The following is a 16,196-nucleotide window of genomic DNA, read 5'->3' as shown; positions in this document are numbered from 1 at the left end:
GCACATGTTCTTCTGATAAGGCTCACCATTACTGTAAATTAAATTGGGAGCACACTTACACTATCATCCCTACAGACTGTCCCAGGTGTATTAGTCAGAGAAACTGGGTGATGTGACCTTTACTTCACCTGATCCTATCAGGTTCCCTATTAGACAGAGGAGAATGGGTTGAAGTGAGCGTGATCATGCTGAGATACAAAGTAGTTTACCAACAAATGGTGGTACTTAATATTTCTTTGCTCTGTCACAGGTGAAGGAGACAGCAAGATACAGATGTGACAAACAGAAGTGAGCCCAAATGTAAACAACTGGTCATGGATTTCCATGAAGCCTGTCATGATGTGACTGAAGCAGGATCATGTTACTGGGTTGTACATCTCCAGCACTCCTGGGAATGGACGGGTGGTGACCAGCCCCTTCCAGCCTCCAGCTCTGCACAGGGGATGCAGTCATACCCAGTCACTCCCTTAACCAGATACAGAACTGCACCCCTCAGATTGTAAGATGCTTTTGTCTTGGGTGTGTGCAATGACTTTGTGCCTTGGTGTTCTCCTACTGAAAACACGTAGAAAGGTGTGAGGAGCAACGCCTGTGTCTGTGCTTGAGACTGAGCACTCGCTGTCCCTGACACAGGACCTCACCTCAGAGAAGGGGTGTCTACCCTCAGCAGTGGGGCTGTGGCTGCACAGCTGCGCTGCAGTTACAATGTGTAAGACTACAAGTGTCATCTGAACACTTCCTAATGATCACATTAAAGCAGGACAGAAATAAGTCAGGTTCCTGGGAAACTACAATATCACAGGATCATGAAGGTTGGAAGAGACTCTCAGGATCATGCTATCAGCCCAAAATCACCTTTACACCATATCCCTAAGTGACACATCCAGATGCCTCTTGAAGACTTCCAGAAATGGTGACTCTGCCATATTCCTGGGTAACTTTCTCCAGTGCTTAACTACTCTCTCAGTATCCAATCTGAACCTCTCCTAGCTCAGCTTAAGGCCATTTCTTCTCAAGTCTTCAAGGGGGACATGGTAGAAGAGTCTGACCTTCACCTCACTATAACCTCCTTTCCTATAAATAACCTCTGCTTCTCCAGACTAAACAACCCCAGTTGCCTCAGCCTCTCCAGGACAGGTCCAAAATTTCAATAAGTGTCATTAGTTTTCCAGGGCACTACCACTGAATGTTCTAGAGCAGGGAATCTAAATAGGAATTTGCCCCCCCCTTCTTTTAAGCAGCTCCCATGGAAAGGCTCCTGGGCCTTTGCTAATCAGAGACAGTTAAACCAGGTGTCATCCAGACCCACTACAGGGTAAATCCAAGAAAAAGCAGGCCACTGTGGCACCATGCAGGGTCTGTACACCACAAAACAGGACTACAATCCAGAGCATTTATCCATGCTCACATTGCACACCTCAGCTCTTTACACCAATAGATGTCTTTTGTCTTGTGCAATGAATATGAAGCTCTGAAACCCACATTTGGTTTAAAGCCCTCTTCAGTAGCAGTAAAATATAAATCAGTTTATAACTTTATGTTCCAGGTGATCTAAAGCCTAATTATTCAGATGTATTTGGTAACAGAAATTCAATAGGGTCTTACTGATGCCAGTGGAGTTATGCTGCCCCTCAATGAACACAAGCAGAAAGATGGTAAAGCAGGCTCATGGTATTTCATAGCAGAGAGAGGCTCGTATACCATCATGCTGTATTATTTAGCATACTACATCTGACCTCTAATGTCTGTTAACACATATGACTACTTATTTCCTGATGATTTTGGAAATCAAAGCTCAATTAAAAGCTAGGGTTTAGACTGATTTTTTAGGTATTCTATCACAAAAGATAGAACAGCAAACAACACGTTTCTCATATATAAACTAGCATATTCAAATCCCATCAGGTGATAGTGCTCATCATTAGGTGCATTCCAAATCCTTACTGTGCCCACAAAGCCTTTGTACAATAGGAAACAAATGCTGGTAGTGGTTGAAATGTCATCCTTTTCTAAGTAAATACACCTTTTAGCATGCCTTTCATGACATCATTTTATAATCACCTTTCTATCTCCACCAAGAACTATCAAAAACCCTAATATACTGCTAAACATAAACCAAAAGAAAATACTTTCCTGCTAGAAATGACATAAATAATAAAAACTGAAAGATGAAAAAATCACTGCACTTACTATGTGCCGTGCTGCAAACACTCCGTCGACTATTGCACAACAGAAGGCTGCCACAACACCAAAGCTGATAAACACGATGGAGGCCACCAGCTGGGAAGAGAAAAACAGATTGAGCAATCTTTTCAGTATAATTCTTTAAGTAAAACAATTACACTAGTTTTTCTAGTATTCTGAAATGATGGTTCCTGCTCTGTAATTCACTTTAGATCAGCGTGTCAGGATGACAGTCATACACTAGTAAAAAGGCAGAAATTCTTGATGCTGAGTTGACAGACCATCAAGCCTACTAGAAAAGTTTAAATCTTTCAAGAGAAAATTAGGTCAGCTGCAAGAGTTAAATTCAATGGTGATTTCTTCCAAATCTACTTACTTAATAAAACAGCAGTGCTTCTATAGGGACATGGTAAAAAGTCATCTTCCTGTTGGCTTACATAAATCTTTGGAGCTTTACTACATGGTAATACTTCACATCAATAGATAAAGGCATCTGCAGTAAGTTAATAACTAGCCTGTGAATGATCAAAAATCTTTTATCATCCCAAATAGCTTATGCTACAACAAGATCAGAGATTCAGAGGACTGGTACCTGTGGAAGGGCTGGGGTGTGCTGCCTTGGCCCCCATCCTTGCTGAGGTTTCCAGCCTGGCCCTCAGTCGCAGAGCAGACAGAGCAGAGCACAGCAGAGCTCAGTGAGCTGAGCTGCCCAGCTGCAGCACAGACAGCACAATGTCTTCATCAAGCCATAGCTTCAGACCTCATTCTACCTCCCAAACTGCTTCATTCATCAAGCACCATTAATTCTCTCTCAACAGGACTGCACATGGTGCACTGCTGGAGCACAGCTCTGGCACAAGCAGTGGTGGTATGGAGGGCTTGGGGGAAAGGCTGTGCAGGCTGGGCATGCTGAGCCCCCTGCTCTCTGTGCTGCAGCTCTGACAGCAACTGCAGGGCCAGAACAACCCCAGACACCGTGAGCTTCCTGCCCAATTCACTCTGGAGAGAGCAACAGGACTTGGAAGGAATGTGGGATGCATCTCCACCAGGGACCAGCCACTGTGCTGCTGGCACACACTTCTGAGATGACACTGGCTTCTTCTGAGGTGACATCTGAAGGGTGCAGTGCTGTGAGCCAGGTGAGATGAAGCCCTGAAAGACAAACTGTACACTTGGCAAGGCACTCCCCTGGGCTTGCTAGCCCCAATGCCATCAGATGAGGGACAGATGCTGACAGTCCTTCCTTCCCCAGATTAGAGGATTTTATGATGTTGAGGACTCTGCACCCTGAGTCTGAAGGAGTGGGTTCCTGCAGGGTATAAGGTGAACCTAATGTGCACCATCTGGCTGTGCTTTTTAATGTAATATAATGCATACTTCTCATGTCTCTGGCATTTCTCAGGCAGTCACAAGAGAAACCCTTTGAAACATCCTATATGTAAATTTTAATTTACAACAGTATTGCTATAGTTAACAACAACAACAGATTAAAAAATTCTAGAAAGCTGACAGAACAGCATTCTTTTATTGGTAAAGCACGTGGAAAAGGGATTCGGTTAAGAATGTGGAACCTTTTTGTTATTTACTAGTCATTAAATGCTCCTTCATAACATGTATTCCTGAAATGCCCAGGTACAGATGACCAAAATTATATCCATACAGTTCATATATCCATTTGCCTATATAAAATCTGCATTACCTAGATGCCATTTTCATAAATTTCTAAGGCATTGCTAACTCACTTGAAAAATGGACTCTTTAGTTTGTGTTAAGAACAGTGCAGTGTGAATAGTGCTTCCAGGGGATGCAGCATTGGTGATTTTCTCAAAAATATTTACATTGGACAAGTAAGAAACTACAGCCATATAAGCCCACAGCTTCTATGCAGAGGTCAAAGCAGTATCACCCACTTGGAGGTAAGAGCTCTTGGAGAATTGGCAAAAAAGTACAACTTAAAAGCAGAAGAATCACAATGCTTTCTGACACACTCCTTTAATCTCGCCTTAGCTCATGTCTCGTGCAATCAGGGATGAGCCAGCACTGCCACAGGGATTGCTGTGGAATGGAATCCTCAGCACGGGGAGAAAAGGGGCACACAGATGTGGCTGAGGTTGATGGTACTGCCTGATCTTGGGAACCTGCTGCGTTCCCCCTGCAGCCAGCTCCCTCTTGCTGAAACCCTAGGAAAAACACTGTTGGCTGCATCACTCTTCAACCTGTTATCCCGTGGCTCTCCAGGGTGGAAGGTCATGTCTCCTGAATCTTGTTGTCTAAAGATCTCGGCATGCAATTCATCAGACTGAGAAGGCTGTGGACTCCTATCACTGCAGAATAGTGGGTTGTGCTGCCCTGTGGCAGCTGCATTTGCTGTAGATCCTGATCTCTTTATTTGAAAAAGCAGCAGTGTTTAAAAGTTCTGATTAAGCCATTATTGCCTGATACCTCTATCTTGTTTTTCAAGTCATAGTGGTCAATCAAATAATTAGTGGGCTAAGCCAGGTGTTTCCAAATTGCCTGTGCTGAAGATGAATTTACTGGAAGCTGACCTCAATGTGGCTTTTCATTTCACACACGAACAATTTATTGATGATCTACAATCCCCAAAGCAACATTTTCCACTCACTGAGATAGCTTAAATCACCTAATGAGTGCTGCCTTTCAGTTTCACCATATAGCCTTAGGAGACCACATATAAAGGTGCAGTAAATCACAGTATAGAAAAGAGTTACAGAGCTGGCTTTGCACCCCTCAGTCATGCTGGAGATCATCTATGCTTCCAAGGAATTGTGTGCAAGTCAAAGGTTTACAGCCAGAGCCTGCTGTACTTATCTATAACTACTAGCAACTATTTCAATGAGCAGTCCCTTTTGAATCAATTTATTTCTTGACTGAAGTAATATTTATCATGATGCCAAAGTGGCAGAACATGACACTGAGAGCTTTTTATGACTGAAATTGCCTTACATACGTTTGAATGACAAAAGAAGTGATAGTACCAGAGCACCACAAAAAAAATCCTTAAAATAAAATTACATATTTATAGTCTCTCTCAAATCTTTCATTGTTTATTAAGGATGTGAGAAATATAAAAATACAAGTACAAAATTAATTACTTCTGAAAATTGCCAGGACAACCAAATGAACAGCTGTTGTAAATTCAAAAGCTAATTTTCCTGAGTAGTAGGTGATTGGTGGAGCAGTGAGTTCACAAGCCTAGGACTGTCTAGAAAGAGAAGAAATGCAGTTCATTTAAAGATAGAGAATGTGTGCTGAAAGGTAAAAGAAATAACACTTTGAAGAAAATAAATACTGATCCATCACATCATCTTATCTCCATTTTCAACAGCATTATGTTTTGTCAGGACAGCTATTCATTGTTTATAGCAATATATTTGAACAGTTATTCAAGAAACAGTTTTGCTCTTGCTGTTCCATTGGTATGCAGCCAGGCTTCTCTACAGCTGTTGCCATCAGAACGTTTACTCCTGGTTCTTGTATAGAATACAATAATTTGATTATTTACAAGGGAGCCATAAACCAGCTATTAAACACTGAAAACTGTAGAGTGTGGGCCTAACAACCAAACTCAAAAGGTAGTTGTTTAACAGAGGGGTCTTAGCAAAAGGGAGAACAAAACAGCACATGGAATGAGGGACTTTTGGACACAGTATTAACTGAAGAACTGTAATCTATCTTCAGCTGTGTCACAGAACTATGAAAACGCTCTAAAAAGTAAAACTAGTGAAAGGCTGGATGGCTAAATTCTTGTATACTGCCTTCTTTCAGAAAAGACTTGCATTTTTTCTCAGAATTCACCTGTCTTGGTGAGGACAACCTCCTGTCCTCCAGCAGGCATACAACACCACTGCCTGCACTGCCACCCTCCTGCACAAGTGAGACTAGTGAAGGCAAGGGGACACAGGGACACACAGTGGCCAGAGATGCTGGTCACAGACCCTTGTTCAGCTGAAATCCAGAAGTGCACCTGGCACAGGGAGTTGGCAGCTAAGTCTCCCACAAGGATTCCCACTTTTGGAGTTATGAGCTGGCCAGAGACCAGACCCAAGAGGCAGTTTGATGAGGCCAGCCCAGCTGCAGCCACACTCATGCACACACTGCACACAAACTGCACCTCAGGTCCCCAGGCACACTCTGTGCTGAGTCACACACTGATGGTGCCACATCCCTGCTGTGACACACAGAGACCTGCAGCCAACGTTTGCCAGCAGACCCACAGAGAACCACACTGCTCCTCAGCATAAGCACCTGCTGGCTGCAGGCTGGCACCTCTCTGGCTGCTTCCAGCATCCCTGTGGAATACTTCTGGGAGCTAGCTGGACTCTCAATTCTGGCACATCCTTGGTCTCATCATGATTCTAATTTAGCCTCTCCCTATCCTCAACCAAAGAGCACAACTTCTCAGATAATGACAGTCATTTCTACATCAGATGCTGTGTGAGATGCTTCATTCTCTTGATCTAGACCAAGTAGATCTGTGACTGAAAAATGCATGGATTTTTGTTTTCAACACCACCTCATTACTGGATACAAGTTGCATTACAGCTAACAGACTCACTTTGCTCATGCTAAATGGCTGCTTCTGCATTGCACAGCCTCCAATGTTTCCAAGCATTGTGCTGTTCATCAATCCTCCCTGGGATTCTTTTCCAGATAGAGCAGGAGTCAGAATTACTCTGATTGATGTAAATTGAGAACCACTGTCATTCAATATTTTTTGCTCTAGAAAGTTAAGTCTTTGCAAAAGGGTGTTTAAATGTTATGCCACAGGTTTGTGAAGTCCTATTTTATTCCCACACAGGTTCATGTATTTGGAAAAGTAATGCATGGGGCAGTTTGTTGTAGGCTGCCCCTAACATTACATTCCCCAAATTACAGTTTAATTCCGTGGGCCTTTTTACTGGTTTGATTTCCCCATGTCCCCAAGATCAGAATTGTAGTGTTAAATAAATATGCTGCACTTTTTCAATGGGGATGATGATGTAAGAGTAGAAGTTTACAAAAACTCATATCACAAATCCAAAACAGAGAATGATTTATCACCTTGGTGCTACCAGGGAGCTGGAGCAACCAATCTCAGCCAGGAGCTGCATCTGTTACCATGGCACCTAAGTGGGTCTATAGATGAATAGCCCACAAAATTAAGATAATTAAACTCATTGCATTGCATTGTATTTCAGATGCTGCTATCAAGTAAGCACTGCCTGTCTTGCGAAATGGGTCTGTATATAAGTACTTTAATTGTGAATTAATTTTCTCTAATTTGGAATGCCCTCTCCTGTGTGGCTGCTTCTCACACAACAGCCAATTCTTTTCCCTGCCCTTAGGACAAATATTTTGCTGCTGTGATGAAAATGAAGCACAGGCAAGACTCCTACAGTTTTCACAACTGAGCTAATTAGGAGGTTTCTCATTACACCAGGTAAAATGCTCCACAGTTTATGGCCTGACAACATATTCTTTCCATAAGCTGGTTCTTAAATAATGGCATGGCTGTAATTGAGGCTCTGCTGGAGGGTTGTCACACCACAGGAGATGGGATTACATCATGTTCGTTATTCATTAATGCCAGCTCCAGTCATAGCTGTGCACTGGTTACAATGACAAGAATTCATAATGGTGAAAGACTTACATGACTGCCCAAACTATGTGTTCTAGTTCCTAAAGGAACCCCACAAAAAAACCTGGAGAGGGACTTTTTATAAGGGGCATGTAGTGAGAGGACAAGGGGGGATGGCTTCAAACTAAAAAAGGGAAAATTTAGATTAGGTATTGGGAAGAAATTCCTTACTATGCAGGTGGTAAGGCACTGGAATAGGTTGCCCAGAAAAACTGTGGATGTCACAGGTTCCCTGGAACTGCCCAAGGCCAGGCTGGATGGGGTTTGAGCAACCTGGCTTAGCAGAAGGTATGTCTGTCTGTCCATGGCAGGGGGGTTGGAACTAGGTTGGAACTTCTTCTTTTTAAGATCCTTCCCAACCTAACCCATCCTGTGATTCTATGATTGTGTTGTCATATGTTTAGATTAAGTCTCATCCTTAGATCAAGTGACCAAGTTGGAAAAATATGGCCTTTTCACAGTATAATCACTGTTGAATTCAGCAAGTCCAGTCACATGTTGTTCAATATTATCAGCAAATAACATTGTTCAATATTATCAGCAAAACCAAAGATCTTCGATTCAGATTTCCTTCCCTCTCTCTGTTGTTAATAGCACCTCAGGGCATAGACTTGAGCCTGTGTGATTGTTTGCTCACTGCCAACTCCAAGGGCATCTTCTTCTCCAATCCTTAGTTTGGATCCCTGCTGTCCACCCTTTCTCCTGCTCTCTGTCCCAACTGCATCCCTCCATCCCAGCTCCTGTGCCCACCCAAACACACAGGAAACCAGTGAAATTCACTCCACAGGCAGAAACTACTTATTCCCTCAAATGAGTTAAGTCAGTAGACTGCAGAGAGAGATGAGCACTAGATTCAGTGCAAATGAGAAGGTGACACCATGCAGCCATGGCAGAAGGGAAGGAGGCAGAAGTGCTGACAGCAACTAATAGATTGTTTCACCTGTTCTGTGTAATTTACAATCCTAGGGATTATCAAAGTAAAAGTTGATTTTAGCTGTAATGAATAAATCATAAGGACTGGGGTTATTTTGTTGTTTGTGGTCAAGGAGACTTTTGTTTTACTGCCTGTGAAGAAATCTGTTGTTTCCCAGTATCGTGTCAGGTATAATTAGGAAAAAAAGCAACGTGAAAAGGCCAGTTGGTGTAGCACAGGCAGGAGAAAGGTCCCATGAGAAATTTAAGCAACCTCACATGCATAAAAAGGTCAAATTAATTAGAAAAAAAAAGGGGAAAGAATACAGAAACCACATGAGAGGGATAAATTACTATGCCAAAGAGAAAAAACAAGATCAAAATCCACTTCCAAAATCAAAGTAGCATTTGCATTTGGAAAATTTATCTTTTTTTTCCTTGCCCCTCATCCTGAAGGGCAAAATCGTGAAGGCAGGATTTGCAACATCTTTTGCTACACCTTAGGTACTCACAGTTAATTTTTATCATATCAGTAGGCATCAGTAAAAAGGCAGGCACATTGCTTTCTCTTTCTCTCTTCCAGTGATACTGCTGCTCAGCTTTTGTAGATAATTCATCATTTTGGCCACACACAATGGCAAAGGACTTGGGACTGCGGAAGTATCCAAGGATGGGAAATGTGCAACAGGGCGACTGAGCAATCCTGGCTCTCCCCCAGCCCCAGAAGATTCAGGCAGCACAGTTGAGTAAGAAAAGAAAGGGAGCAGAGGTTCTGAGCCTGCTTATTCCAGCTCCTAAAGGCACACACAGCCATCTTTAGGACAGGAACTTCTTTACTGATCAGATGAACAGGCTGCTCAAGTTGCTGGGAACTTTCCTTGTGCCATTTGCTGTGGCAGTTTGTCATGGAGATGGGGGAATTCAGCATCTGAGCACACTGACACAGGCCCGGGGCTGTGAGATGGCTGTGCTGGGTGCCAGGGCAGGAGGGCTCAGCCAGGGCAGGAGGGCTCACTCAGCCAGCTTTGCTTGCTATCTCCCTTTAGGGCACAAAAGCCCATAGTTCAAAACTGTCTCTAGAAAAGTAGCATGGAGATATTTTGCCTTAACACTGTACAAATAAAATCCTGTATGCTAGCTCTAATAGTTCCCTGATCTAGGTCTCTCTGTTGTTTCCACCCTCAAGAAATGTCATCTTGAGCATTAAACCTTAACTTATGCCAATTGCTTTACGCTTTCTGTAATTCATCTTTTTTCCTAACTAGAACACATGAAGATAGAGTTTCTGTGAAAAACATTATACAAAATAAAGACAAATTTTCCTATATTTTTATCTTCAAGCAATGAACAATTGGTAGGAATTAAATCAATAGCCATTACAAAATATGAAACAAAATTACAGAGAAAGGTTACCTGATTAATACTTTCTTTCTTCTCTCATAATCTAATATCAGCTACAAAACCAGACTTAGAATAGCTAGGAAATGATTTCAAATTGTTTTAGCAAAGCAAATCTTTACTAGAATGACCAATCTACAGAATAGAAACCTATATCAAGCAGTTTCTGTGCACTTAAGAAGTTGAAACTGGAGTCACCATTACATTGCAATCAGAGAATGAACAGGATTTATGTGTAAATGAACACATATTAAATTCAAGATAATTCGTTCACTGATGAGTAAAATGCTTGTCTTGATTCAGTTAAAAATGCCACCACTGATGATGCACTATCAAGTCTCTTGGGATTTTGGTAGAATCTGAGACTTCACTGGAGTCCAACAAATATTATTAAAACAATTTAAAAAGAGAGAGACAGAACCATACTTGCTTTACATTTTCTAAGACAAGAAACAGAAGGAAACAAAAAAGGATTTTTTTTTTTTCCTGGTTTTAAGACCACTTAAAAGACCCATTACATTGCAATCAGAGAATGAATATGATTTATGTGTAAATGAACACATATTAAATTCAAGATAATTCGTTCACTGATGAGTAAAATGCTTGTCTTGATTCAGTTAAAAATGCCACCACTGATGATGCACTATCAAGTCTCTTGGGATTTTGGTAGAATCTGAGACTTCACTGGAGTCCAACAAGTATTACTAAAACAATTTAAAAAATAAAAAAAAGAGACAGAACTGTACTTGCTTTACATTTTCTAAGACAAGAAACAGAAGGAAATAAAAAAGGATTATTTTTTTTTTTTCCTGGCGCAGGGTTAGCTTTACTATCAGTGCTCTTTTAACCCTCCACAACAGCTAAGAACCCCAGATCATCCTGGTAACCATTACTGCAGTTCCTGATTTCCTTCTAGCAGCAGCACATCTCAGCTTTACTCAGCTCATTCAGACAGCACTGCTGTATTTTGTCCCAAGTCTGAATTGATCCAACCCCCCTACTGGCTGACCTTCTCTACTTCAAGGAGGTGCAGTGCATATGCTCAGCTCCACCTGTGTTTTCACTCCTTTTAGACAGATTTTTTAAAAATAGCTGCTCTAGTTTTCTTCCATCCCATTAAATTAGGTGCAGAGTGTGTGATCAGCCCCCTTTCCTCTGTTTCAGACTCCTGTTGTTATGTAGGGCAGCACTGGGGCTTCTCAGGGCAGTTCAGTCGAGTGTGCTTTTCCAGATGGTACCACTCTCTGGCCACCCTTACACAGAAAAGAGAAAAAAATTCATCTGGATTCACAGGTGGAGAAATGCTAATGGCTTTGGAACCAGCTTAATCAAGTTTTAGTCCAGTAGGCATTTCAAACTGGTAAGAATTCCCTTTTGCAAACATCAATAAAAGCACTTAGATAAGAACAGTTAAAAATTATTATACTTTTAAGGACATCAAATTCACTTTAAAAGAAAAAGCTAAACACAGCATTAAAGGAAAGGGAACAAAAGTGAGACAAATATAGGTTCACTGTTCAACAGTGCTGACGTTATAGGAATTCATCACATATTTCTTTTTATGAACGCTATTTTATTGCTTAAGCTGGAACAAGGTCATTTCATCACTTAAACAGCTGTTCTGAGTGGTATGAGAACGATAAACCTAAAATACATAGGACACCATGTGTCATAAAAGGTTATACTTCCTGGTAAAAAATGGTGGAATTTACATAGATTGAGACTGTCAGAGCTGTTTGAGCAGCAAGAACTGTTTTTACATCAAAGTCTCTGTTTTCACAAATTCTCTTTCCCTATATAGTGACTTCATGGGCTTCTCAAGACACAGACACACTGTCTCCATAGAAATGCATAAATTACAAGTTTTTTTGTAAAAAAGTGGAATTCTACCTGCAGGGTCTGAAATTTTGTATCTATCCATCAGGGATGTTCAGCTATTTAATTTGAGCTAATTCTTCAACAAGAGGTTCAGAAATTGCCTGTTCTTTTCACAGGGCACATCCCACCTTACCCTCTTCACCACGCACACACCAAAAATTAGATTCCTTACTGAGACTTTCTTTCCTGTGGTCCTGCTTGCTAGGAAGAGTAATTGACATCTTTATTGTTCCACAGACCGATTTCATGGGTCATAAGGTTTACTTTTGTTTTCAACTGTGTGACAGAAACACTTTCATTACATAAACAGCACAAGAAAACAAACTGGCAGTTAAAAAGTGCCCTATTATGCACTTAATCCCATATGCTGTTCCCAAGCAAGATCTGAAAGGAGCCACATCCCAAAAGACTGCCATTTAATAAGGTAGAGAACTTAAACTGACTTTGTGGCTTCAGTCTCTGACTCAAAAGAATGGTGACAGCCTTTAAAGACTTCAGTATTGGAAATAAGCTCTGGTGGTGGAAAGACTTATTTTCATTCATATAGGTATGCATCTTCTTTCTGTTTCTATTGAGTTTAAGCTTCCAAAAGCCAACCAAAGTAATTCTGGTTGCCAAGGAAGCTCTTCAAATAGAAACCAAAGAAACTCTTTCAAAATTTCTCCCCTTTGTAACCAACATTCAATTTCTTTCTTCCAATGAGGTAAGAAACCTGAGGTGGGTAAGATCTGAGCCTGGTACAACCAGTGGACCAGCAGAGGGCTGTGTGGGAGGGAAGAACTACAGTGCTGGGCTGCAGGTGGAGGTACTTGGAGGCATCTCTGCAGCTGTGTCAGACACAGCCCTGATGATGGAGCACAAATATTGGTACAGACCCAACTGTGCTACCCATTACAGATTTGCCAGCTGAAACAACTTGGCAAACACATCCATGAAGAGTGTAAAAAGCATTTTGCACAATAAAGACATTATGTCAGTGGCACAGTGGCATAGACTTCTTTGTCATTATTACAGGTATTTGCCAGGACATGTCAGCTGTAAATACATACATGTACATGTGTGAGCATATATTACAGGTTATGTATGACATGGTTATAATTTCATAGTAGATTTCTATATTAAAATATGTACATATAAATAAATATTTGCATGTGTAGCTGATGAATCTGTGCTGGTAAAATCTGAAAGCATACACCTATAGGCATGTAATATGAAATGCTAGTCCATGAGGAACTAGATCAGGGAAGAGCTGAAACACCTCCCACACTTCCTTTGGTAATTTGCACAGTGAAAACATCTATTTTTGAGTCCTTGAACTTCAAAATTCTCCAACACTGTTGGGAAATTTATGCTATCTATCTTCAGGCATTTAACTCGCTGACAACGCTTGGATGACGGTTTCACGCCACAGTGAGCTGATATAACAGATTATTCCTGGCAAAAGGGACAAACCTTGTTCCCTCCTTCCACAGATTCCCCTCTGCCCTTACCCACACAGCCCCACCAGTTAACTTGTGCTGTGTCTGATGCTCACTTGGCTGTGAACCTTCTTACTCACTTAGCCAGTGGAGAGCATTTTTAGCCAGGGCAGGGAAGAGGAGCAGAAGGAGTCAGCAAGACAGAGGAAGGAGCAAAGGAGGGAAGAGAAAAGAGCTCTTTATGTCAGTGGGTATTTACAATTATTATAAATTGGAAATCCTCACAATAAATGCACAAGGTCAAAGAACTGCATAAAGAAATCCAAAGTATTTTACTTACTCTTTATTAATGGACTATATAACACTAATAATAGAAAAATGTCTCTCGTAATAATATACTATTAGAAACAACGTTTCCACTTCTTTGTATTTTACTTGCCCACAGAATTTTCTTCTTTTAATTTTACTTGTCTTCATTTTGGAAGGTGCTTTCATACCCACCGATATATCACCTATCCTCCTCCTCTGCAGCTGAGATAACTTAGCCTTCAAAACATTTCCAGTTATTCATCTCACTTCTACTCCTGTTTTTGTGGAATATTTTCCTGCATTACAGGGAATAACACAGATTTCTCAGACCTACCATGGGTAGATCACATTCCAAATCTCTTCCAAAAAGGGGTCTCAAAGCTGATTCCTGCAAAATAAGGCAGCTATTACCCAAGACTACACCAGGCTTATGGACCATCTATACATAGGCTGCTCTGCTCTCAACTTGAAATTAGACAGAATTATAGTATGATATCTTCTGTAATATGCTCAATGTTATAGAAGAGAAATATAATTGTCACTTAACACAGGATTTTTCTTACCACACTTTAGCTAACTACAACTCCAGAATCTAGTGTAAACCACCCTTCAAGGTCTCTTCCAGAACCTAAGGAGAGAACAAGATGCCTCTGAAGAGCACCTCATTATAGTCTTGAAGAGCATGAGAGCAGGAAGACATTCTCAAAGAATAAGCTGCTTGAAGTTAACAGCTAATAAGATGCTGTTATATTTTGAAAAAATGCAGATTCATAAAAAGTAGCTACTTGAGTTCATTCAAGTGTCAGTGTAAAGCTATTCTGATTATCTTTATATAAATCTTATCTTTTTCTGAAATGTGCAGTTAGATCACACCACAAAACCTAGCACACATTTATGTCTGAAAAGGTATAAGTAGGCCTTTTCCATTTCAACCATTTTAAAGGTGCTAAACAAGAGAAGGATGATTACTAATTTCTTCCATTCTTAATGTTTTTACCTCAGCATAAATTGGTTTTCTCTGAACTGTGTGAAATGTGAGCATAGAGAAAATCAACACTGAAAGAAAGAAGTGCTGTTAACTTTGTCAGAAACTTGAGTTTAGGAGAGGAATAATACCTTGGTAATTACAAAGATTACCTTTATATTTTCTGCATTTCCCCTGCAACAGTAAAGGCTTCTTCCATTTATTTGCATAGAAACATCAAAGATAGTCTCAGGGGATCTGCAGAATTTCAGTGGTCTGTCTTTATTAAAACAAGCTGCTTTAATTAGCCTAACATGTGAAATGAAATCAATCAGTAGTTAGTATCTTTGATCAAAATCTGCACTAAAGCTAATTTCTTCAGAATGTTTGATTTGCAAACAGCAAATGAAACAGAATATGTTTGAACAAAGCTAATTAGGTGTATATCTAGCAGTCGTTTTGGTGGTATGTGAAATGAAATCAATCAGCAGTTAGTATCTTTGATCAAAATCTGTACTAAAGCTAATTTCAAATTGCAAACAGCAAATGAAACAGAACATGTTTGAACAAAGCTAATTAGGTGTATATCTAGCAGTCGTTTTGGTGGGGTGTATATATTAATAGCCATCACCTTTACATAAAATCCCAGTGAGCATTTTCTGGTGGGCATAATTTACAAGATATTGGTTTTGAAAAAAGTGAAAGAGGTTTGCCCCTTCTGAAAGCTGGCTCACATGTGTACTCCTTCAAAAACTCCTCTATTCTGAAACAGATGTAAAGTCCAATGTTAAGAAAATAATCAGAGATTATATTAAAATCCTACCCCACACAATGTCAATGCAGGACAGGGGTGCTTGCACTGTAAGGGAAGTCTATCAACTGAAAACAAAGAGAAAATTATTGCTTTGTTTCTCCAACTTCAGCTATATTGTCTTTTCAACACTTCATTTGAAATCTAACTCTTGTTGACAGAGGTTGGGAAGTAAGCATATTAAGGGATGCTAAACTTAGCATCCCTTGAGAAGCCTGAATAAATAGCTTTGCCTTTTCTGTCTATGTGCATGTTTGTACCTTCCTCATGTTTTCAAATTCAGCTCTGTTGGAAGCTTTGCCTCCACCTCTCTGAATAAGTCAAGGACCAGGCTAAGCACTAAGTTTATATGTGAGTATATCCGGAACATGTCAGTGAGAAAATGAAATGTTTTAGCATGAAGAATACATGAGGAAGACTCAGCTGTGGATGACTTCAGGTGTCAGACCTGCTGCACACAGCTGCTTCCATCCTAATTACCAAGGTTTGTGCTTACTCACCATCCCATGAGGGGTCACTCCTGCTCCAATGACCCCTCCCCATCCTCCCTGTGTCCTTTTTTTCTCCTGTACCTCCTCCTATGCCCCTCCTGCCTCTCTCTACTACAGCTGTGCTGTTGTTGTAGCCCCCCCAGCCCCAGTGAGGGCTCTTGCACTGTGATACTGCAAACATTCAAACCCAGGC

The 16,196-nt window shown here is 40.8% G+C and overlaps 1 protein-coding gene across 1 annotated transcript in view; it reads right to left on the bottom strand.

Moving 5' to 3' along the window:
* The window catches only part of TMEM255B (transmembrane protein 255B), a 67,771-nt gene that overhangs the window by 35,947 nt on the left and 15,628 nt on the right, over positions 1-16,196 (bottom strand). The window contains exon 4 of the mRNA XM_039714419.1: positions 2,191-2,280. Coding sequence (XP_039570353.1) covers positions 2,191-2,280 — 90 coding nt within the window. The remainder of the gene's footprint in view (positions 1-2,190; positions 2,281-16,196) is intronic.

The sequence above is a fragment of the Passer montanus genome, unplaced genomic scaffold, assembly GCF_014805655.1.
Source record: "Passer montanus isolate IOZ18808 unplaced genomic scaffold, ASM1480565v1 scaffold3, whole genome shotgun sequence".
Classification (NCBI taxonomy): domain Eukaryota; kingdom Metazoa; phylum Chordata; class Aves; order Passeriformes; family Passeridae; genus Passer; species Passer montanus.
The sequence above is the reverse complement of the archived record's forward strand: the minus strand, read 5'-3'. Positions and strand labels throughout refer to the sequence as shown.